Genomic DNA, 23,274 nt, shown 5'->3' on the forward strand with positions numbered 1-23,274 from the left:
CTGATATGAAATCGCGATAGTTTCTCATGGATGAAAATTGCAATTATTGATTAGAAAGGTCATTTCGAAATTTCCTATAATGCGTTTTTATTTAACAAGTATAATGAAGATGACCAGATAAAGATGGCTGAGTACAAAAAATTAAGCGTAACCACCGGAGCTGTGACCACCTTGGGATCCACCTCCAAGATCGAAAGCAGCAACCTTTATAAAACAAGAAAGATACAAATTACATAACTTATCATTAAGAAAATCCTATAAAATATCAAAATTGTATTTTACCTGTTGAGCTCGGACTGGGCTGGAGATACGGATACCGCCACCACCGCCACCGGATGAGTGACCGCCAGAGTATCCACCAGATTGTCCACCACCGCCGCCAGAATAACCTAATCCAGAAAGTTGGTATGTAAAAACCGACCCTAAGCCATATATTTCTCGTTTATTATTACCTCCATGACCACCTTGGGATGATCCACCTCCAAGATCGAATTCAGCGACTGCCTGGGATCGTTCTGGGTTTCCAATTCGGATTCCACCACCACCTCCGGAGGATTGACCACCAGAGTATCCACCAGATTGCCCACCACCGCCGCCAGAATAACCTAATCCGAACAATTGGTAGCTTAAGAGATGATCCTAAGCCGTATATTCCTAGTATTTTTACCTCCATGACCTCCGCTAGATCCACCTCCAAGATCGAATTCGGCTACTTGTTGGGCTCGAACTGGGGACGAGATTCGGACGCCGCTGGATCCACCACCACCACCGCCGCCGGAATAACCTTTGTCCAGACAAAGTCAACAATTACGTATTTGCAAGTCATAATTTCTCTTCTGCAAATTACCTCCCTGACCACCCCCACTCGAATAAGATGGAGCAGCGTACCCACTGCCACCACCGCCACCACCACCACCACCCTCATTTCCTAAGAGGGACGAAACTCGTGCGAGCAAGGCTAAATTAAAAATAACACACATTTGTACTTATAATCAACTCAATTAATTTACCAATTAAACTTGTCCTGTGAATCTTTACCATCATCAACATGCCCGCTGCTCCCTGCTGCAGCTACAGCGACGACTGTGGCGAAAATAATCTGAATCAACAAGAAAAAATAGAAATTAGGGCACACGGGAACAAAATTATCAGAATCTTTCAACTTACGAATTGTTTCATGTTGAAGTTTACAAGGCTGACCTGAAACTGATCAAGGGATTGCAGCAATCATCCCTTTTATACGGCAACGTTGATAACTACCCCTCCGCTATTTAATTGGATAAGGTGAGCTGTAAAATCTTCTTCTCATTGGGTTCTCAGTTTGCATAGTTTTGCATGTTGTTAAATTGTATCGTTAAAAATATACATGGGGCATACATACATACGCATGATCATACCAGACAATATATCACAATGCAAAAATAGATTGGTTGGATGGATGGCGTCGCAGACCGGCAATATAAATACGCAAATATGACAATGTAAGGTGCTCTCGCTTTGTGGGGGCAGTTTTGGGGTGAACACAGTGATATAAAGAGGCATTTTTGGTTCCTATTACATTTTTATTGCGCTTATACACTCTTGTGTTTATTCATTTTTCATGAGCTTCTTATATCCTGTCATTGTTTTGAGCTTTTGTGCACGAACATGTTGTGATGATGAGATTACATGATGCACCTGCCTGATCATCTCTTTTTTCACGTCGTTATGCTATTAAAATATCGGCAATAATGAAAGCAAATGAAAAAAGTGTTAGTTTTCAATAGTTTATGTACATCTCTTGCTGAAGGTGAGAGGCCATCCCGTCATGCTCATGATAACTAAATAAATGCATGCAATTTCCTAAGAGCTAATTCGCTTCGTAGGTCTGCAAATTATGTTAAGTTTACAACAACAGTCAACCTAATAAGGGATTTATTACTCACACTGATTACTCAGATGACCAGTATATCATACACCACCAACATAAATATCGTATATATACCTATGTGCAATTCTATTTAAAATATAGAAAAAATCGCGAATTTTGTTAATAACCAAACGAAATCATTTCTTGTAATCTCATGAACATCCAATAAACCTATCTATCAGGCAAATATATTCGAAGATGTCTCTAAATTTTTTAAGGTTCCTTTGCACACAGAAAAAAAAATCACGCAGGGGTTCACCATGTTTATTTAGCAATATAGGAAATGACAAAAAACAAGTAGCGCAAAAAATGCAGTGTGTAATAAAATGAGCAAATTGTAACGTTGAGAACAAAGCCACCAACCCGCAGCATGAAATGCGTCACTTCTTAACTGTTGGCAAGCTTAAAACGATAAGCATCTCTTTTTTTGAAAGGCAAGATCAGGGCACTCGAATGCACAGGTCATGCAATACAGAGTCGAAAATACGTAGTTGACTGTAACGCAACTAAATATGTGTATACTTTTAATTTTAATGTGAGGACGAGTGATTGGTAATCTGTGTGACTTGCTGGCTGGCTGAAGGGTCGCACGGATTTGCAATTTTTCTAGGATGCTACTTACGATGTGATTGTCTTTTGTTGATTTTGCATACGTTACATGACACACAAGATGACGAGGAATACAATTATTATTGAGCTATGCATCAACATCATCTTCTTCGTTTGTGTTATCGTTGCCAATTTTTTGGAAATAAGTGACTGGTAGGCAAATGGGTGAAAGGATAGCTCATAATAATTAGGTTGGATAGAACATATATTGCGAAAGCATAATATACACTTGGAAGTTATCGGGTCGTTCATTGTCGTCGTCGTCGCCAGTCCTGCATTTCATTTTCATGTGGAGGCAAAAAAATTGGCACAAGTTTTTAAATGGCAAAATATTTTTTTTTCATTTCTTAGATTAAGGTTGTTTAAGGTTATGGTTTTTAATATTCGGCTTTTCCGACATGTTTCTTGTAATTGATAATCATTCGAACCGTGAGGTATATACTAGTAAAAAATTTCTAATATTAAATGACAAAATAGTTGCATCTAGCCTCAAATGAAGCCCAATGTGCAATTTTGCTATGCAAAATATAAAACTATTTATTGTTCTTTAATGTGCTGATAACTTAACAAATATTACAGTTAACAGTGAATCACTATTCCATTAAGCACATTATTAACCAGAATTAGACGAACTACTTAATATGGCACTAAATGTAGATGTCAATACGATAAAAATTATTAACTTTGTTGTTCCACGTAGCTTAACAAAGCTACCCAACAACAAGTGAAGTAGGAAATCATAAAAATAAAAATATTTTATTCTATTACTCAAGTACCACAAATATATATAGACGAGACTCAGATGAGAACGACTTCAATGAGTGACACACAGTGTTCCACAAACGAAAAAAATTCTGATTATCACAAAATTGGTGGTTTCGCTTTTTACCTTTTACCTGCGAAAATTTTCTAAAATATTACTACTTAAAAATCGACATAACACTTAGGATTAGACTATGATGCAGATAATTCTATACAGGAATTTTCAATGTATATTTCTAGCGACAATTAAATGTCTCACTCTTCAAGCTTTATTCCCGGAACTTGTGTTTATCAATAGCTTGATGTTACGAACCATTTTACATACTCAACTCACAACAAAGTTTTAAATTAATATATATCAAACTAATTGTTACATGCATATTTACATTGAACTACTGGATGCATACGATGCCATCATTGCATTCGTTCAACCTTTATTGTGCACTCCGATTAATTGACTTTAATTTAAAGCAGCTAAACACAAAATGTTCTTTGTTAGCTGTTTTCTTTTGAGAACATAACAAACCCTACATAACTATGTGAATGTATGTCTGGTGACACATTTATCTGTACAAGTGTCATGTTAGATTGATAATAATGTTGAATACAAATCAAATCGAACCTGTTATTAGTCATCAAATTCAGGAACTTGCCTACACTTTCAAATTTAAGAATTGTAGCAACTTGCTATAAGTAGTGTTAAAGATTTACTTTTTTACAACTAAATAATGGATCTAGATATTTAATACGAATAGTATTTATTTACAGTACAGCAATTTTAAGGTCCCCCTTAAATATGCATAGGCTGTACTCATTATGTTTCATGAATTCATTGTGCTTGACTTGTTACAATTGATGCATCTAAAATTTAATTACTTACTGCTGCTCTTGCATTCCTATCTTTTCGTATGCATGCACACATACATGTAACGCATTGAAGTGAGCACGAGTTCTTGTCCTTGGAGCTTTAATGAAATTATGTGAAAAAAAGAAGAACGTGATAAAATTTCAGAAATACAATATGTACGCAGGAAGATGCTCCTTGTTTTCTTGTTTAGATTATAAAAAGTGATCTTGAGCAGGAGGTATAGTGGTCACTCAGTCGTATCTTTTTTTTGTAACACTACAAATGACATGAAATGTAACACCTACATGTAAACTAAGTGATCCAATACCAGAAATCCAACCAATCGTAAGAAACAATGCCTTCCCGTTTACTGGAATCATAGTATTCACAAATGCTTATATATTTGTTCATTTAATGACGCCATTGATATATTTTGCATTGTTTTCCTTGTATTAAAGAAACTTAATAGTTCAAATTACAAGCAAACATCTTTTGACAAGCGATAAATTATTTGAATTGATCATCGTGAGAATTAAATGGTTTAGAATAAGCATGGACTTTATATCATTCAGTAATTCTTATTCGTAGTTGCCTAATGACTCTTTAAATATTTATTTAGAAATCGGGGTGAATATTATTCTGCGACAAAAATATACAACTGTTGCGCATTGTACTATACAATTTGTATCACAAATTATCATTGTTGTGTTTGAGAAAACGAGTGCTGACAGAGGAGATGGGCTGAAAATTAAAAAGACTGTCAACTGCATGTCATCATCAAAGCTCAAGGAAATCAACTTTGATAAGACGTTTTTCAAGCCAGTTAAACACACGAAGTCACATTCTTGTTGATTTAAAATAAGAATTGGGACTGAAATACACACACATTTTCATTTCATTATTTTGCATATAAATTGACAAGATATATTTATTTTTATTATGATTTGTGCAACTCAAGTAAGAAATATATTTCATTTGAATAATTCTCTCCGGCATTAACACGGATCTTAAAAATTGACCTATCTAATTTGCTAATAAAAGGTTAATAAAAGGTTAAGTCAATAAATAAACCTTGAATTTCGTAAGAAATATTTAGTACACCGGGCCTCCTATTTTCAACATCCTATGGGTAATAAGTAGTTAAATGAAACGGACTACGAATTTAAATGGAACGATATGTGACAACCCTTGCGACACGGGTGACTTCTTGTCAGCCCTTTCCAAAAATACCCTCTATTGCTATTTATTAACGATTTTGTCGCCACTGACTTTTTACCTTTATTACACACTGGCTTACAGGGTATAATTACAATTAGTTTCAGTAATTATGTATTACCGAATTTGCAGAAGTTGTATGATTATAAAATATGGATTGTACAATTCGAATGGAGTTTGAAAGGAATGGTACAGCAGAAATGTCACGATATTTGGGCTATGCAAAAATGAAGGTTTTGATCTCATACATTTATAATCAGAATGTGAAATATTAAGATTTACCTTATCGTAATAAAGATTACCAGTCCTCAGTAGGATTCTCTGTTATTTTTTGTATTTTCTTATCTGCCGTCTTACTCTGTCACCCTGGACACTGATTTTTTCCAGGAACACAAGTGTAAAGCTGGAGAGATACGCTGAAACGATATGTGCATTTTTCTTGAATATTTCGAGGCCTCAGTTCGCATAATACTTAATTGGCAACTACTATGAGTTATTGAATGAATTGTTTTGGGGACAGTGATAAGATTTCAAGAAATTCACTTCACCGAAATACACTTAAAGAGTCTAGGAATCTTGGGATGGTGAATATTGGACTTGAAAAGGACAGCTTCTTTCTCCTGGTAATCTTTTCACTTATTGCTAATAATGTAATCAGTGTTTTTCTGAACATTTGTATTATTGTACTCTTCCTCTTAGCGTTAATCATACAGACCTTTTCTCCCACAATGGAAAAAGTCATGAAACTCTCCGCGCCCAAAGCAGGATACGAGAACTTGGGCACTATTCCTCTTGAATCACTGCAATGCGGCATGAATTTGGAGGACGCCTCGAGACTTTCACCGCCCTCACCGGTTGTCGTCGTACCGACCTTTTCTTACGTTGGTAGTCTCAGGAACGAGTCCTTCCTCCCATTGACACCTAATCCATACAAAGTGTTGTCCGTGCCGAAAAGTGAACCAAGTTATGTAAGTAAAGATGTCAATGTAGTCAATTTTGATCATATGATGATATATTTTTATTCACATTTAATTTGAGACATTCAGGTAGCAGAGAAACATTGTCACACAAACTCCTCAACTTCCCGAAGTTCGTCAGTCTCGTGGTTTTTGAGAATACTGGACTGTTGCAAGGGACAGAAGAAATTCGTTAAGAATGATTTGGCTAACAACATTGAAAATCCTGGTTGAAAATGGACACGTGCAAATAAGCATGTCCATGAATTACTTAAGTTTCCTTATGGAACCTTCACTGTTGCAGAAATACATATATCTGTAATACACATTAATGTATAATGTATAAAATTGGTGTTTTGAAAGCGAAACATGACGATTGTAAATAACCTCACTCATTTCTTGTTATTTTCGCATGCAAGTCATTAATGTATGTAAAGAAAGCATGTGTTTAAGAATAGTTAATTTAATACATATCCCATCGTTTTTCAAATGCTTCAATTTGGTTTATAAGTTACAATATACCCAAATATATTTATATACAAGTAAGGTGCAATTTTGAGTTTGCCGTGTTAGTGAACCGACTGAAACTCGGAATAGAAACAGAATGAATAATGATTAATTTTCCTGGATTTCGTTGTGATTTCTTTTATTTGGTTTTACAGCTTCATAACATGTATAAAACAATTTGCAATTTAAATAAGCCAAGAGTTAATAACTTTACAATTTAGTTTGACAATAGTTTCGAACCATAGAGGTTCTCATAATTAATTCGTTGTTGAAGATGGTTGTTGTTGCATATGTAGAGTATTAGGTGGTCACGTTAAGCTCATTTTATTTAGTTGTATCCACCGGAAGATGATCCTCGGGAAGATGATCCAGAGAATCCAGTGTTTCCACTAGTTTGGGAGGCATCGAATTCTGCGATTTTCTGGGCTGGTTCAGGTCGTCCGAAGGAACTGCCACCGGAAGATGAACCGGAAGAGAAGCTTCGAGATGGGGCGGATGAGCCACCGCTGCTGTAACCCCCGTCAGAGGAGCCGGAGGAAGCTTGGCGTTGCTCAGAAAGGTCCCATTCTGCGATTCGTTGAGCTGGTGCAAATAAATTTAGTCAGTATTTCCAGGTTCAATATAAGTGTTTACATAATTTGCATATGCGCTGACGAATGTGTTTATTATTAGGGTGTGGTTTTGCTTACCAGGTTCAGGTTGACCAAGGCTGGATGAGCCGCCGGATGGGGCAGCTGGGGCACCATATCCAGAGGACAATCCACGAGAGGAGGAACCTTGATCGGAACCCAAGCTCGATGCCACACGTTGAAGAATGGTCTGGTCAACATATTGTGATCCTTCGTTGTCTTGACCGGATGCAGTTCCGTCTCCATTTGAGGCAATGACGGCAGCAACGCGGGCAAGGAGAGCTTCATCTACGTACTCATTGATTCCAGAACCGCCTGAGCTGCTTCCCCCGAAGGAAGAGAACCCACCAGAGTTGGCAAAGTTGCTTCCAGCGGAAACAGCTCCGCCATATCCTCCAGAAACTGGAGCCTCAGCCGCCACAGCGGCGACAAGGGTGGCCAAAATGATCTATAAATATTTACAGGGTAGTAAACATAGAATCGCCAAAATATAAAAAGATCAAGACTTACAAATCGGTTCATTTTTCTAAATGAAGGCGAGGAAGTTTCCGAATTAATTTGTTATTTGCTGGAGAGGAACTCGTTTAAGACTGATTTGTTTCCTGAGCCGTGACTCCTTTTATACGCGAGAAGTAACCTTTGCAGACAAGGAATTGGAATTGAAACTCTTGAACATGGGCCATGTAACAGCTTATGGGACGTACCTGGGATGCACAAAGAAGATGATATTAACAAGCAACAAAAATGAACCTAGAGAAGCTATAGTCTATAAGTTCACGCTCATCACCATCATCAAACGTCATTATTTCCATCCTCCTCCTCCCTCATTTTTTTCGCAATTTCAATTCGCACGCTTTCATCCAAAACCAAGATCCAATGGCCTAGGTAGGTTTTATTTGGTTCTTGGCGTGGTATGGGGGTTGAGCAGTGTTGACCCACCACTACAAATTAAATAAATGCTGCATCGTGCCATATGTCATAGCCAATGCTGGTTCATATGCGGACAAGGATAATATTGAGAATCGTTCAGCACCATTGCAATATGCTTACTATGGAACTATGGTAGAATTATTATAGTGAATTATGGAAATTTAGCATTATTTTACCTGATTAAATTCCACTTGTCCGTATAACATATGAGCAAATATATTAATAAATTGTTGTCCATGTCATCAACAGCAAGCCAGAATTAATTAATTAAGCTATGCCAATCCACTTCAAGACCATTCGAGCTCATGTTTTGTGGGCTTGTGAGTTTTGACGAGATTTCAGGAATCTTGAGACTTGCTATTTATGCTAATGTTGATTATAATGCAACATTCATGACGGGATAATACAAAATGATGGTCGACAGGACAAGGGATGAAACAAGTCACCATGTTACGTTCAAGTGGAAAAGATGGAATTATGTGCAAAGACCACAATTTTCTATGTAAAAATGAGGATGAGGAGTAGGACAGGATGTCAAATGTGCAAATCAGTCATTTCCTTCAAGCATGCATAAATACGTACATAGATATGTACATATTGCATATATATGTACACATGTACATATATATACATGAATATGTATGTACATATGCAATAAAATACTGACGCTTCACTGCTAATTTGCAGCTTTGGGACAAGGAGTTTGCTAGAGGTGCTTTTTTTTGATAAAATAGTAAATTGATATTGAAGATGAGCATGTCAAGATGTTAGTTAAAATCGCCATAATAATAATCGTGTTTTACTAATCTTTATCTTTTTCTTGTGTATCTATAAAAGTTCAACACCACCCTTGTGTGCATAATATATTTACTTATAAGGTTATCGGGTATATAGCTTATTCCACTGGATAGTCGAACCTCCAAAGCTTGATGAAATTGTTAATTGGGCAGATAAGTAATGGATCGACCACGAATTGGCTTCTGGTGGTCATAGCTTAGATTGCGTTGACAGGCAGCTTAGCATCAAAAGTGCTTAATTAAAAATTAGTGTTTGTATTATTTGATGCAATTCAATCAGACAATTTAGTGAAATTTGCTAGGTGGTCATCAAATCAGATGAGATTAGAATCAATCATCACAACAACAAAAGCTAGGGTCAAGTGCAACTATCTAGTTTATCGCCGTCAGTCAGTGCTAAGAAGAATGGTAATGAACTAGCTTGCAAAAATTTCATATTAATTACTAGTAACATTTTTTAATTAAAATTCTCAGGCATCGCAAGTTTGGCACAAGATTTATGAAATCATCGTATCTGTGACTGTCTGTCCCAAATTCTGTAATCTTTCGAATTTAAATGGTATCAATTGTTCAATTCTGGCTTTTCACCCTTTTACACGATTTGTTTAAGTCCGTCATTCGTGTTATTGTGTACAACATCTTCATCTACATATTATGTAGGTTATAGTGGAAAACTAGTCCCAGCTAGTAGTTTTATGTGGTAAAGATTTATATCTACTACACACTCTGTACGTAAGGTTGGACGTTTTGTTTGTTTGGCAAGCAGCTTAACAATAATTTCCGATGGTCATAAAATTTCAGTAAGTGTTGGTAATGAGGCTATAATTTGCCGAAATTAGATGGTATTACTTGCGTATGTACCCGAGAGATTCATGTTTATACGCAAGTTTGTGATAAATGGATCATTGCGAGATCATTGATCAACCTCCCACCATTTGATTATACAAACAAAAATTCTAAAGATTACACACAAAGGAAATGCAATAAATGCACATACGTCCAAAAAAACGTCCTGTGTCGGATCACGGCCATATTATTAATCCGCCCAACTATTATCTTAATTGTGGGACAATAACACTGTTGATTTAATAGAAGATGTATACTGTGTGATTGGATTTGGCTCATAATTCAACATTACCTCATTATTTATTAAATATTTTCGCCTTGAATTAGAAGAAGCAACGAAAATGCGGTTGGATCAAAGAATATGATGAGATTGACATTGTATGGTTTCTACTTTGGTGAAATATTTATTGGACAACATAACCACATAAATACATCATACGACAAATATACAAACTAAATATTTCAATAAAAGGCTCATTTACACAATTGTAGGAAAAATATTTCAAACAATTTGACCAGCCTTAAAATGTTGCATGTTTGTAAGAAAACCTTCGACACCCATAGATTTATAGATTTGGCATTGATCATGTCATCCAAAGTGTTTTACATGGTAAATGGTCTTCCCATTTTTACTGGAGTCGAGACCGGAAGGAATTTGTGAAAAAAAATTAGCTACATTTTTTTCATGGATGAACTTAAGGTTGCTAATTATGATCAATCATGCCACGATCTGAAACACACAAAGATTCGTGGCTGCTAATTTTGTTTTTTACTTGCTAAAATCCAAACCTCATAAAGATAGTTGAAAATCATACGATGCTGTATGCATGTCGCACGTATGCCCACCATGAATCTCCTGATGATGACATCATACCATTTAGTAAGCTGCTCAACATTATCAAGCGAGGCATAATAATAGCGTGTTAATTTCATGTTAATAATGTCTTGCACGACCTTTGATGCCTTTGAGATTTTTAGTCTTAAAGACAAGTTCAATGCTGATGGGATGTGCAGGCTGACGAGTCCAAAATTCTTTCAAGTCAGACATCTGAATTATAATCGTGTGCAATACGACTGTTTCGCAAGCTTTTGTACTTGTTGTGTTTTGTACATATTCCCAAAATTTATTGTTTTTTTTGTAGACACTTATTAGTTAGGAAACACTAGGTCAGAAAGGAGCATCACACCACAACACAATTCATGTTAGTTTTTTTTCTAGTTGTATGGAAATTATATTACACATACTTTGGTAGACCAAAGGTTTACCAAGAAGATTTTGTCCATTTTTAGTTGCCCGCATATCAAAATATTAAAATCCTTACAATTATCTGTAGATTTGTTCGACGGGTAACAAGACTTTAAGTGTTAGTTTAGGAGATACAAATTGAGTACAAATTGCCTACAACTCAAAATGCTCGTATGTTGTAGATTTGTTGCGAGCTTTGAGAAATTATCTAGTAACTGACATTTAATTATAAAGCTCGCGATCATGAAGAACTCATTGGATTCTATTTAATATTGTACTTTTGCTGTTATTACCATTTTACAGCAATAAATTACTACAAGTAATTGTCACTTGTTACATCCCAACAGCGAGTTCATTGTTGATGGTTTTCACAGCCAACAAAGCATGATTTTAATCATATTATGTACATAACAAGTTGGAAGGAATTGCGTAACCAACTGGCTAGATCAAAATTATTTATTCATGAGGGCAGAAAAGATTCAGGTTTCTGGAATTTTAATTCGCGTTTTATCGTACAAGGACAATGGCTACTCCGGGTCAAGGCTGGTTGGGGTTTAAAATATACATCAGAGCTCAACTTGAGCGAAAATGTCTGTGGAACAAATGGTCGACTGAACAAGTTTTTTTGGCCAGTTATTAACTATGCAAACTCTTCATTTTCCAATTACAGTTCGAAACTGCTTCTACCAAATCTTCAGAGTGTAATTGTAAATATGTTATTGGATTCGACATTCACAGGGACAGTGCTAGACGCGTGATTGAAGCGTTGCAGCATACATGTAAATATGTTTCGGTGTGTTTCTACAACAAAACAAACAGGATGCAGACTGTACATAAATATATACAAATGAAATGTGTTAGCTTGCACGGTTTGAGAGGACATTAAAAAACATGAATAAATGCAACTTTTGTACAAAGTTTTAATATATTGCATGATTTAGATGGAAAATTTCAGCCGAGGAAAGGCACAAGTATGCATCTACAAATATATGCATAATGTGGATTTAATCTTTAGTTTGATTATCTTGAAGTCTATATTTAGGAATTGCTTTGAACATAGTCTATAAACATGCTTATAATTGTGAAAGCATGAAATCCATATATGTACATATGTATATGTACATATGAGAATGAACTGTACAGTTTATCGGATTGCTACTTCATAAGAATTAAATCGACTAATAATTCAAAGCAAAGAAATGTCCAGAGAAATGCAGGGGAGACAAGGCAACGCTGTTTAAATACTTTGAGCCTAATAAGATTAATAATATTCATTACGAGATTTGGTGGTAACTCCGTAATCAGAAACAACAATTCCACTGTCCCTGCCTGATTACTCTGTTCAGCATTTAAAAGCAACATTTTTTTTTACTTTGTCTCAAGTGTTGCCAATGTAAATACAAATAGTCAAGTTATCGTGGTTCCGTTCGACCAAGACGATTCTTAATATCTACTTCTTTGTATTGCTGCTTCGCCTTTTAGACAAAGTAGCTTGTGAAAAGTAAGATGGTTAAGAACAAGGACGATGAGACTAGCAAGTCAGCATATTCATCTGCAACGTATGACACGAGTTGTGGAACGACATCCACATCTACGTCTATCAATCTGAAAGTCAACACAACGCCGGTGAAACGGAGAGACAGCAAGTTCCGGTCCTCGTCCCCAGCGGCCTCCATAGCCTCGCATAACTTGACCATCCTCACTGGAGGCGAAGAGTATGGAAGTCAGGCTTGGTGCATCGTCATTTGCTGTTTTCTTGTAAACATTGTGGTCATGGGGTTCCTAAAATGCTTGGGAATTCTCATCATCGAAGTCCAGAAATCGTACAAAGCAACTCCTGCCCATGTGTCTGTTCTTGTTAGCATCACATCGTGCCTTAACTGCGTCGCGGGTGAGGTTCTTTAAGTGTGTAATGAATTCGATTGTAAATATATTTCTTAAAAAATCACATGCTTTTGTGAAGGTCCGTTAGCATGTTATCTAGTTCTCAAGTTTACTGCACGTTCGATTGCCTTCATGGGGACTGTTCTAGTGTCCGTAGGGCTGATGCTGAGTTGGTTCGCCACTTCAATCACATTTTTATATTTTTCGTAAGAGAAATACAATTTGTATAAGGTCTCAAATCCGATTTTTGCATTGTGACCAATGCAACAACTTTGATGACTCGAAACATTTAGAATTGGTGTTTTAGTCGGACTTGGTTCCGGATTTACTTACTCACCTGGACTGATTCTGATAGGAAATTACTTTCAGAAGAATCGGGGCATGGCGAATGGTGTTGTGGTTTCCGGAAGTCCTGTCGGAGGAATGATTATGCCCTACATGCTCAATTTTTTGATTCAATACTTGGATTGCAGGTAATTTTTTCCCTACATATTTACATTTATTTCGATTATAATTCTATTTTGTGTGCATGCACTTACAGAGGAGCTCTCTTAATTTTGGGTGGAATCATGATGAACGCAGTAATTTGCACACTTTCCTACAAACCATATCGCGCCCCACCTCCAAAAAAGGTGATTGCTCCTGCTTCTCCAGTGATGCGAGGACATGGGAGGTCTGCAAGTTTTAATAAAATGCCGGCAAACAGCAACCGCGACGACTCTTGCATGAAAGTAATCAGGGGGCCTGAAGAAGATGAGAGTGACGAGTCGAGTGGACCAGAATTTGTAATCATTAATTTGCACATATTTAATTTCAACTCGTTATATACAATTTATTGTCAAACTTGTTGGATTTTTCTAGATACCTGACGAAATGGGTCTTAAATCTCAAAATAAACTGAAGAAACGGGTCTCATCTCTCAGCACTGGATCAGTGATCGTGTACAAAATAAATGGTTCCTCATTAATAATAAAGCATTAAATTGTACTGAATAAATCATTCTTTCTTTATATGTAATATCTGATGATTTTAGAAAAATATGGGCACCCACACTGCAAGGAAACTCGTTGTTTTCCGGAAAAATTACACAAAGTCCTCAGTAGACCCCCATTTTGGACAAAACCAGAAAATGACTCAAGCAAAATGCGAAAATTGAGTGGGATGGGCCAAAACGTTGAACCGAAAGCTAGTCAAACAGAAATTCATCCACACAATGTGCAAGAAAATCAAATAATAGCTCATCCGTACACTACTGGCCTCGTTAAACGTAATGCAAAAGGTGAATTCGAGGGCATCTGTTTCAATAAACTATTCCACACTTCTTTTTAAACGCCATTTTGGACAAATTTTATACTAGTTCGCAATGATTTAATTAGTAGGAAGCGGTGGTGGTTCTGGGCACCTTGGATCCAGTGGTAAATTTACTTTCCCCCCAGCAACCCCTACGCGAAATAGTAAATGTCACACAATTGTTCCACCTTCGTCAACGAAATTAAATCAGGAATCAGAACAACTTCCGTCCGGGTTTCTTCGCCAAAGTCAAACTGGCTCTCAGACAATTGGTGCAGACTTGGAATTGAGAAATAGGAAGCTCAACAAAGATGTGAGTTGAAGTAAAATCATTGTTAGCAAACTCTGATGCTGAATCAAAGGTGGGATCAAACCATGAAATTGCTTCTCTTACAATACAGAGAAGGGAACCCCCATCGCCACAAGCAGTTTCTACAAAAAGGTTGCCGCCTTACATCATGTCGTTGGACCACAGTTGTGTGATCATGTGGTCAAACGATAATCTTACCAAAGGACGATTGCCAATTGGAAAACTTAGCTCGACTTTAACGGTATCTGTTAAAGATGAGATTCAAGAGGAAAGGAAAAATGTGCATGATCATGGAGAGCATGTTTCTCAAGAATTCAAAATAAAATTTCCTCGTATGGCAAAATGGTAATCTCGCGTCAATGGTGTTTTTACTAAATATGCGTAATAATAATTCCAGAAAAAAGGCGAAACTGCTGTTCCAGATGCTTGTCATGGATAAAAAATTCGCCGCTCTCATCTCCAACGTACTTGATCCTTCTATTTTCTAACTCATCTACAGCAATTGCCACAACAAACATTCTTTTGCTTATCCCTGCTCTTGGAGAACATCGGGGCCTTTCCAAAGTCTGGCTTTTATTAATTGAATTACTTAATGTCATGGATTGGAGGGCTCCGGCCTATCCTTAGTTTTAGTATTAATAATTATTATACTTATATTTTCGATGATTTTAGGCGGAATCTAGCACTGTGTATTTGATTGTCTCTTTATCGGATTTGTGCTCAAGGCTCATTGGTGCTTTCATTTATGACCGAAAATTTCTTCCCCCGACAGTAATTTTCGCTTCTGGACTTGTGCTCGCTGGGGTCTCGTCATTTTTTATTGGGATGGCCGACACCTTTCTGAAATTCAGTTCATTCGGTGGAATGTTTGGATTTTCATGTGGTCTACATATTGGAATTTTTGGGGCACTGTTGGCAGAAGTTGTAGGCATCGCTTTGCTTCCTGTAAATAATTTAATTTAAGCGAATTATTTGACAAAAATAATTTAAAAATTGTTATCGAAATTTTATTAACCATGCTTTCTGCAGGTAGGGTATGCTTTCTGCATGATGCTAAACGGGTAAAATCATAACTTTGAAATTACTACTATCAAGCCCAAAATATTTATTCATTAACTATGAAATTATATTTTTCAAAGAATTCTTCAATTTTCCTTCATCAATATTTCTGGGAAAATCCTCTCAACCGATTCTGAGGCTTATGAGAGTCTCTACTGCTTTTACGGGATTTGTCTCGTTGTTGGAGGTTCATTATGGGTGATTCCCTTCATTGCTGACAAACTCAACAAACTGAACCACAATTTGTGCATTTTCTTTTCGAGACAACGCCAAGAAAATGCAGACAACGAAAATGCAGAAAACTGATTTTTACTGGTAGTGTATGCATCTTTTTAAAATACTTATTCGAGGAATATTCCGTATTCAATGATTTATCGACTTTGTTGCTCAATTTCATGTATTTGCTGTCTAATAAATTTTGCATTTCGCTACTTTAAGGATTGCGTATTATGCACATATGCATGCATATATTTAATAGTGGGTTATTATTGCCTGTGATAAATTTGATCTTTCTGCAACATCGTCGTGAGCAGCTTGTATACTGAAATATATGTGAAATTACTCGTAATGAGCCATATTTGCAATTTTACTATTAATTTTTATTAAAACCTGAACCTTTACCGCACAACCACATCCTTAGCGCAATATGTTTTAATCTCCATTGGCTTTAATTTTATTATATTTATATTTCGTGACTAAGCTAGCTCAGCAGAGTTCTGCTCAGGAAGCATCTGATACAATTACTACCAATTTAAACTAAATTACATGACAATGCATTGATCTGCATGCTTATTATTACTCCTCCTCCTTAGATTACCCCCCAATTGGATTACTCCAACTGCATTATTTGGTCCTGCAATTTTTATATTGATCTCAATCGTGAAATACATTTAAACATTTAATTGCTTGCTCTTTCTCTGTGCCGACCCCCGCCACTGTTAGCTGCGACTATTTAGTTTCGAAGGTTGAAATAAAAATGCAATCAACTAATTGTATATTTTTAAACTAATGTGGGTTGCATCATCTTGGCAATACATATTAATGGACTGACTGAGTTCAGGATATCAACTGATTTTGACATTTTTATTGGTTTCGCTTAATGTTTCGTCTACAGTGGTTATAATTATTCAGCTGCGAATGTTGAAATGTCAGCTATGCACCCCGCAAATTAGGATAACACACAGAAAATGTAAATAAAAGAGACTATTAAACGATGATGCCAACCACCCAGGTTCTTAATTAGAATTTCTCGTCTAATTGTAAGTATGCCTCATCTGTGTGAAATTAGGTTGATTCGGAATCTTAATTTGGACAAAGGCCAGCTCCTCAATATGATGAATTGCTTAAATTTTTCATCCAATCTAGCCAACCATCACATTTCATATGACATGAATGTATGGAATGAATGCACATGCAGTGGTGTCATCAGGTTTAAAAGTGAACGTCACTGTAAATTATTATATTGTGTCATCTTTCGTTTCGTCTTTATTTTACACATACTGTCATGGATGTCATGTATGTATCAACTAAACTATGCTGACTGAGGTGGCCTTATTGGCCGAGTCCCATTTCGTGTATGTGCTGGGTGTAGAACAGGTCTTGTGTAAATTGAGGGCTACGAAAATAATTACTTCCATTCACTTTCCAAAATCATGTAAAATCATCTCATCAACTTGGTAATCTTTGTTTCGTAATCAAAGCTACACTTTTATTTTACGCTAATATACAGAAATAAGTATAAAACAACAAATTTGGGATGAGGTTTGATCCAATTAAATACGCTTAAAATTACTAACAATTTAAATGTCATTTTAATTTCTTAAAGATGACAGGACTAGGACATCATCGCTCTTATGCTGTTACAGATGAGTCAACATTACGACGTCGAATTATTTGAGTTTGTTGGTTGTTGGTGGGGCGTAAGGGTTGATTGCATGACAAACTTATGCGTATCCACCGGAGCTGCCACCGCCAGAATAACCTAATCCAGAAAGTTGGTATGTAAAAACCGATCCTAAGCCATACATTTCTCGTTTATTATTACCTCCATGACCACCTTGGGATGATCCACCTCCAAGATCGAATTCAGCGACTGCCTGGGATCGTTCTGGGTTTCCAATTCGGATTCCACCACCACCTCCGGAGGATTGACCACCAGAGTATCCACCAGATTGCCCACCACCGGAGTAACCTTAATTACCCAGAAATTAATAGTTTAAATTTGCTATTCTGTCAAAGTTCATGTGTTTGTAAATAATACCTCCTTGACCACCGGAGCTGTAAGATGGAGCAGAGTATCCAGAAGATCCGCCTGAGGAAGATCCACCCTCGTTTCCAATGATCTGAGCAACTCTAAAATAAAATAAACAAAGCAATGGTTCGTTAATCTGTCAGATTTTAAGAATTCATAAAATTTTAAAGATTGGAAGGTCATGCTTACCTGGCTAACAAAGCGTCATCAACGCCATCTGATCCTGAAGAACCGCCACCCCCTCCGGAGTATCCTCCGAATCCACCACCGCCACCACCACCGCTACCACCATCTCCCAACAAAGAGGCAACTCTGGTGGAATTCAAATAAATTTAAAATATAATTAAAGCTCTAAAGTGCGTGCATCGACTTGTCTTTACCTGGCCAACAAGGCATCGTCAACGTCGTGGCTGCCTCCAGCTGCAGCTAAACCGACGAGAGAAGCGACGACCAACTATAATATGCAAAACAAATAGACGAAAATTAGTTGTGTTTTATTGCAAAGCGTGTATAAAATGTTCTCACAAAAATTCCTTCACAATTTTGGGAAATATTTTACTTACAAGCTTGAACATTATTGTGGTATTTGAGGATGATTCTCAAGAAAAAGAAGAGTCAACTGATACCTTTCAATTTAACCCTTATTCCTTTTATACTCAAAATAGGATGGCGAAAAAACTGCATTATTAGCATTTTATTACCCAAACCTCTTCTTGACATGCCATGTCATTCGTATAGCTCATAAGCCACCACAACACACTGCAAACAAAGATGACCACATCAGATTCTCTTAATTCTGCCTCATTATACGTATGGCCAAGATATGGCAGAGATACGATATGAGTGATACATATCATCATCCTCGAGGATATGCATATATGTAGCAAGTGATTGTTCTACAAACTCTAATAATACAACAATACGACCTGACCCGTTGCCTTCCAATTTTCATATAATTTTATAACCTTTGTTACCAAACGTGACGCCGTAAGATATATGCACATGCATAAATATTAAAGAAGGCATGTTGCTGATCCTAACAAAAAAAATACAAATAACACCACATCATAACAATAAAAATGTTTGCGCAAACCACTAATACGAAATTAATCTGGTAAAATCTACAAGCTCATATGCAATCAAAATATATAAAGTTTAATAGCCAAGTAGGTAAGGAATAATGTTTCCGAAAATTGAAGAATTTACTGGAAATTCTTTGTAGTACAATTATTTTTGTTGATGAAAATAAATCCGTTATTTAATACATGTCAAGTATAGCAATACTTACTGATGAACATGACAATACGAAAATATGGGCATAAAATGGCGGTCCTTATTTGATTTAATCTTATTTGGATGACATTAAAATTTAATCTTATTTTAAGGTGATTGAAAGTAATATACAAATCAATGTCAATCTTTAAATTGTATTAATGTACGTGAATTGACTTTTTATTTTACTTTGAGGTAGAGGTAAACTGGATTTTTTTCTTAAGATTAGAATTCTTTGCTTTATTCCTTTGTTCATGGCGTCATATTAATTAATGGGCATGCACTTGGTCTTTCATTGCGGACAACTTTATATTGACGACAATCAATAGTTTCCCAAATTGCTTGGTTCAGTTGTATCAGAAGATGACAAAGAGGACAGTCTACATGCAGGAAGTCTTCCTTCTTGCTGTTATCTCAACTGACAGTGACACAACTTTTGGGCAATAGAATAGAATAACATTCTATTGCTAATTTTTGGGCTATATTTGGGCAATTAAATATTTCTTATCCTAAAATGAAGAACCAGTTTTTCCGGAAGTTCGTATTTGATATATTTGTGAACTCCGAACTATATTTAAAGATTATGACTGGGCCATATTTGAATAATCATGTACATACTAACTAACATGCAACTAGATGAATTTTACTCAGCATCTTAAAAACATTATATTTGAGAGATTCAGATTTGGTAATGTCGCCATTTTATTTTATCAGCATTGTTCACAGACGGACGATGTGTCTTCCTTGAATCAAATCCTCCTACATGATGCGATGTGAGGATGTCTGAGACGACCTTGAAGAAAATGAAAACAAGAAACTTTTTACATTTAAATTTAATTATATTGCATTTTATTACAATTTGTATATGTATCTATTTTACTTTCATTCCTTGTGGTTTACTTTTTTTCAGAATGCCGACAATAAGCATAAAAATTGACCTTAAATTCTTCTTGTTGTTCCTGCATCCACATCCACATCAATTTATATATTGGCTGCTATATAGAAAATTACAAGTTGTAAATTGCACCCGTGCCTTGTATGCACACATGTGTATCTGTTAACTAAAGTGGTTTTATGCCTGTGAAAAATTGTATACGCACATTTCAAGTAATTAGTTCAGCTTTGGCAGTTCGCACTTATTTCTAAGTTAAATAAGCAATTCTGACATTTTCTTGTCATTGGAAGTAAATTATGTACAACGCGGTTGTAAAGTAATGCAATTTCCTTTAATTGTTTGACCGTCTCATTGTCTAACTCTCGTTACTTATTTATAAAAGGAATACATACTTCAAGATGCATCCTTATTGCTAAAATATGTATCCATGCATTAATGTGCCTAAAAGTCCCTCAGGCTTTGCGGCTATTTCAATACTTCAATTCGAACTATGACATTTTAAAAATTATTACGTTTTGATTACAAATACTGACAAGTTTATGGGTTCAAAAAATAATATATGCATGTGAGCTTTTTTTAGACAGAGGAGAATAAATAACCTGCACAAGACATGAGGATCTTTGACAACAACTCAGAGTCAGACAACAACTCATTTAAGTACGTCATGTGAATTGGTAGAATGTCGTCAACTAACAAAACATGCGACAAGAGTCCAAAGTAAAGTAGGTTAAATTCATTCGCATGCGTGTCTCCCCAACAGTAATAAAACAAATAAATCTTTTTTATGCTCGATTAACTCGAGAGAACGACATTAATTTCCATTCCGACAACAAGGTGATAATATGCACTTCATCCCTTCGGAATTCCAACAAAAAAACTTGTATTCATGAAAACGAGAGTCATTTGCTTGAAGTTACGAATTGTGGAAACGGTCACCTCTCATCACGGTTATCTTGGAGTAGAGCGACTGATGGAATAGTACTCTTCTGGCTTCGAGATGATGATCCAGTTACTTCTGGAGAAATTTAGTATTTGATATGCGTACGTCCGATGTGTTTGACTGCACATAAATGACCAAATTAATTAATCGTGTAAAATGCCTTGTGGGCCAGGAATTGTTTCGTAATATGATGATGGAATTGTCATTCGTACGTGTGCCATGTGCCACGCCAATGATCTTGATTTATTGTTCGTGCCATTGTTAAGAAACAAGTTTTGTGCTTATTACATATGATATTTGCACACTTAGTAAATGCCGATCACTAATTTAGAGCAACGCATTATATTCAGTCCAGTAGTCCACCCTTCTGCATTGTAATTGATATATCTTGATACAATATAAATCCACATTATGCATTTCTGGCGTGGCCCAATTCTAGGTTTGATGGCTTTGTGCATGAAAGTATGTATGTGCTGCAAGTAATGAAAGAATTGCGTCGCTAACTTCATCAACTCTTCAAAATTAATGAATGTGTTTATTCATCTCTGCGGTAAATGTTAATAAATTGCAGTTCATTCAAGCCCTCACAATAATAATGGTAACCACGCCATAGCACAATCTTCTTGCACTGAATTGACTCACCATAATTCCACCTCGTCAATTCCAGTTCAATAAGTGATGTGCTTCTTTTATTTACAAGAAAAAAAACTTGTTGCGTGCTCCCAAATTCACTTTAATTACGCAACTACAACATAATTATACATGACAAAAAATTTAATGTAAAGTTCAAGTTCTCTCTTTTCTCATAAATTATGTGCGATGTTGTGACGCGAGAGATAAGCATGCATTCTGCCCCTTGGAAGAATATGCCTCATTTAGAACGAAATATTTCACTGAAAAACGTGTTTATAATTTATTGACTCAATATAATCACATTTTTGCACCCATCGTAGCATAAATACTTTCGAACAACATAAATAAATCTAGTGTATAATTTGTTTAAGAATTTATAATCTGGCACTAGACAATGATTACATACATTCGTGTATGAATATGTATGGCACAATCGTAACATAAATTTAATATCCATATCCAGTGGATAAGTGGGAATCCGTAAGGTCGAATTCAGCAACCTGGAAATTATTGGAAATTTTTACAACTGCCAAAAATAAATATTTCTGAAATTTTCTTCATACTCTGTGGGCGCGTTCGGGTCGTCCAAGGAGAACTCCCCCACTTCTGGCAGGGGCGCCGTATTGAGCATATCCCCCGGAATAGCCGGCTCCTTCGCTCTGCTCCAAAATTTGTGCAACTCTGGCCAACAGGGCTGTTTTAGAAAATAGGATTATATGAGACCGATTACGCCGGGTCCTCCCTTTATTGTGGGAACTGAGTAATACCGTCGTCCACATAGCTGGAACCATCATCCCCACCGTCGTAGGCGTAGGCGGCTGCTACTGGGGCGTACGAATATACAGGGGCATCGTACTGGACGGCCCCGTAGTTTACTGGGGGCTCTGCAGTGACAGTGGCCACGAGGGCAAACAGAATAACCTGAAAAAGTGGTGGTTATTAAGTTACATTGGAATTAGATGCATACACATGTGTGAGATGAATAAGAAACAACACATTTTTCCAAGAACTTTGACATGCAAAATCACCAACACCAAAATTTTAATGACTGTGTAAATAACTTGACGCTAAACTCATCACTACAAAAACACTGAATCCAAAAATGACTTACAAACTTGTTCATGATGGTAAAAATCCGAAATCCTTACACGATGCAACAGTCACAACAAGTCACAAAATCAAATTTACACTACACCTGGACTCATAACCACCCAACCCTTTTATACCAATTACAAGTTTGCTTGAACAGAAATTTCCATACTGAGGGAAATAAAAGGGCGATTCAAAGTGCCTACGCAGACGGTGGATAAGTATCACCGTAGCCAATACCTCTAAGCTAGCACAATTTTAAGGGACGAGGTGGAGTCTAGAGGAAGATAAACATACATAAAAGCGAAACACGGCATGAAAGTAGTGTTATATAATAATATTGAACCATTTCAAAGTCATCATGAATGTGAGTAATTATTGTTCGTATGCATCACATC

General features: G+C 36.4%; 4 protein-coding genes and 1 long non-coding RNA gene across 9 annotated transcripts; 2 read left to right on the plus strand and 3 right to left on the minus strand.

The window, feature by feature from the left end:
• Nucleotides 1-70: 70 nt before the first annotated feature.
• Nucleotides 71-18,711, minus strand: LOC110860319 (loricrin). Of its 2 annotated transcripts, XM_022109367.2 has the most exons (8): nucleotides 18,611-18,711; nucleotides 18,428-18,501; nucleotides 18,237-18,359; nucleotides 18,057-18,148; nucleotides 17,841-17,987; nucleotides 453-605; nucleotides 283-389; nucleotides 71-204 (listed from the first exon to the last, which is right to left on the minus strand). In XM_022109367.2, exons 1-8 carry the CDS (start codon nucleotides 18,620-18,622, stop codon nucleotides 142-144), a joined length of 771 nt encoding a protein of 256 aa, XP_021965059.1. In that variant the 5' UTR covers nucleotides 18,623-18,711; the 3' UTR covers nucleotides 71-141. The 2 variants fall into 2 exon arrangements, with proteins under 2 accessions (XP_021965059.1, XP_021965066.1); XM_022109374.2 differs by lacking the exons at nucleotides 17,841-17,987; nucleotides 18,057-18,148; nucleotides 18,237-18,359; nucleotides 18,428-18,501; nucleotides 18,611-18,711 and adding exons at nucleotides 668-784; nucleotides 848-958; nucleotides 1,039-1,099; nucleotides 1,168-1,253.
• LOC118435381 lies at nucleotides 4,031-6,666 on the plus strand. The gene is made up of 3 exons (XR_004834735.1): nucleotides 4,031-5,965; nucleotides 6,042-6,310; nucleotides 6,389-6,666. It is a non-coding gene; the product is annotated as an uncharacterized LOC118435381 (long non-coding RNA).
• Nucleotides 6,918-8,102, minus strand: LOC110860336 (uncharacterized transmembrane protein DDB_G0289901). The gene is made up of 3 exons (XM_022109384.2): nucleotides 7,945-8,102; nucleotides 7,495-7,882; nucleotides 6,918-7,387 (listed from the first exon to the last, which is right to left on the minus strand). Exons 1-3 carry the CDS (start codon nucleotides 7,954-7,956, stop codon nucleotides 7,134-7,136), a joined length of 654 nt encoding a protein of 217 aa, XP_021965076.1. The 5' UTR covers nucleotides 7,957-8,102; the 3' UTR covers nucleotides 6,918-7,133.
• LOC118435362 lies at nucleotides 11,605-17,667 on the plus strand. Of its 4 annotated transcripts, none has more exons than XM_035851351.1 (12): nucleotides 11,605-13,144; nucleotides 13,217-13,343; nucleotides 13,431-13,610; nucleotides 13,679-13,922; nucleotides 13,999-14,092; nucleotides 14,171-14,416; nucleotides 14,517-14,740; nucleotides 14,829-15,069; nucleotides 15,135-15,301; nucleotides 15,410-15,682; nucleotides 15,767-15,798; nucleotides 15,877-17,667. In XM_035851351.1, the coding sequence occupies exons 1-12, from the start codon at nucleotides 12,760-12,762 to the stop codon at nucleotides 16,100-16,102; spliced, it is 2,439 nt and encodes an 812-aa protein (XP_035707244.1). In that variant the 5' UTR covers nucleotides 11,605-12,759; the 3' UTR covers nucleotides 16,103-17,667. The 4 variants fall into 4 exon arrangements, with proteins under 4 accessions (XP_035707244.1, XP_035707240.1, XP_035707249.1 ...); XM_035851347.1 differs by having other exon boundaries at nucleotides 11,607-13,144; nucleotides 14,514-14,740; XM_035851356.1 differs by having other exon boundaries at nucleotides 13,029-13,144; nucleotides 13,507-13,610; nucleotides 14,514-14,740.
• Nucleotides 18,712-22,042: 3,331 nt separating the features above from the next.
• On the minus strand, nucleotides 22,043-23,051 carry LOC110841621. The gene is made up of 4 exons (XM_022087306.2): nucleotides 22,899-23,051; nucleotides 22,555-22,708; nucleotides 22,351-22,481; nucleotides 22,043-22,287 (listed from the first exon to the last, which is right to left on the minus strand). Exons 1-4 carry the CDS (start codon nucleotides 22,908-22,910, stop codon nucleotides 22,234-22,236), a joined length of 351 nt encoding a protein of 116 aa, XP_021942998.1. The 5' UTR covers nucleotides 22,911-23,051; the 3' UTR covers nucleotides 22,043-22,233.
• Nucleotides 23,052-23,274: the final 223 nt, after the last annotated feature.

The sequence above is a fragment of the Folsomia candida genome, unplaced genomic scaffold (genome assembly GCF_002217175.1).
Source record: "Folsomia candida strain VU population unplaced genomic scaffold, ASM221717v1 Fcan01_Sc001, whole genome shotgun sequence".
In the NCBI taxonomy this organism is placed as follows: Eukaryota; Metazoa; Arthropoda; class Collembola; order Entomobryomorpha; family Isotomidae; genus Folsomia; species Folsomia candida.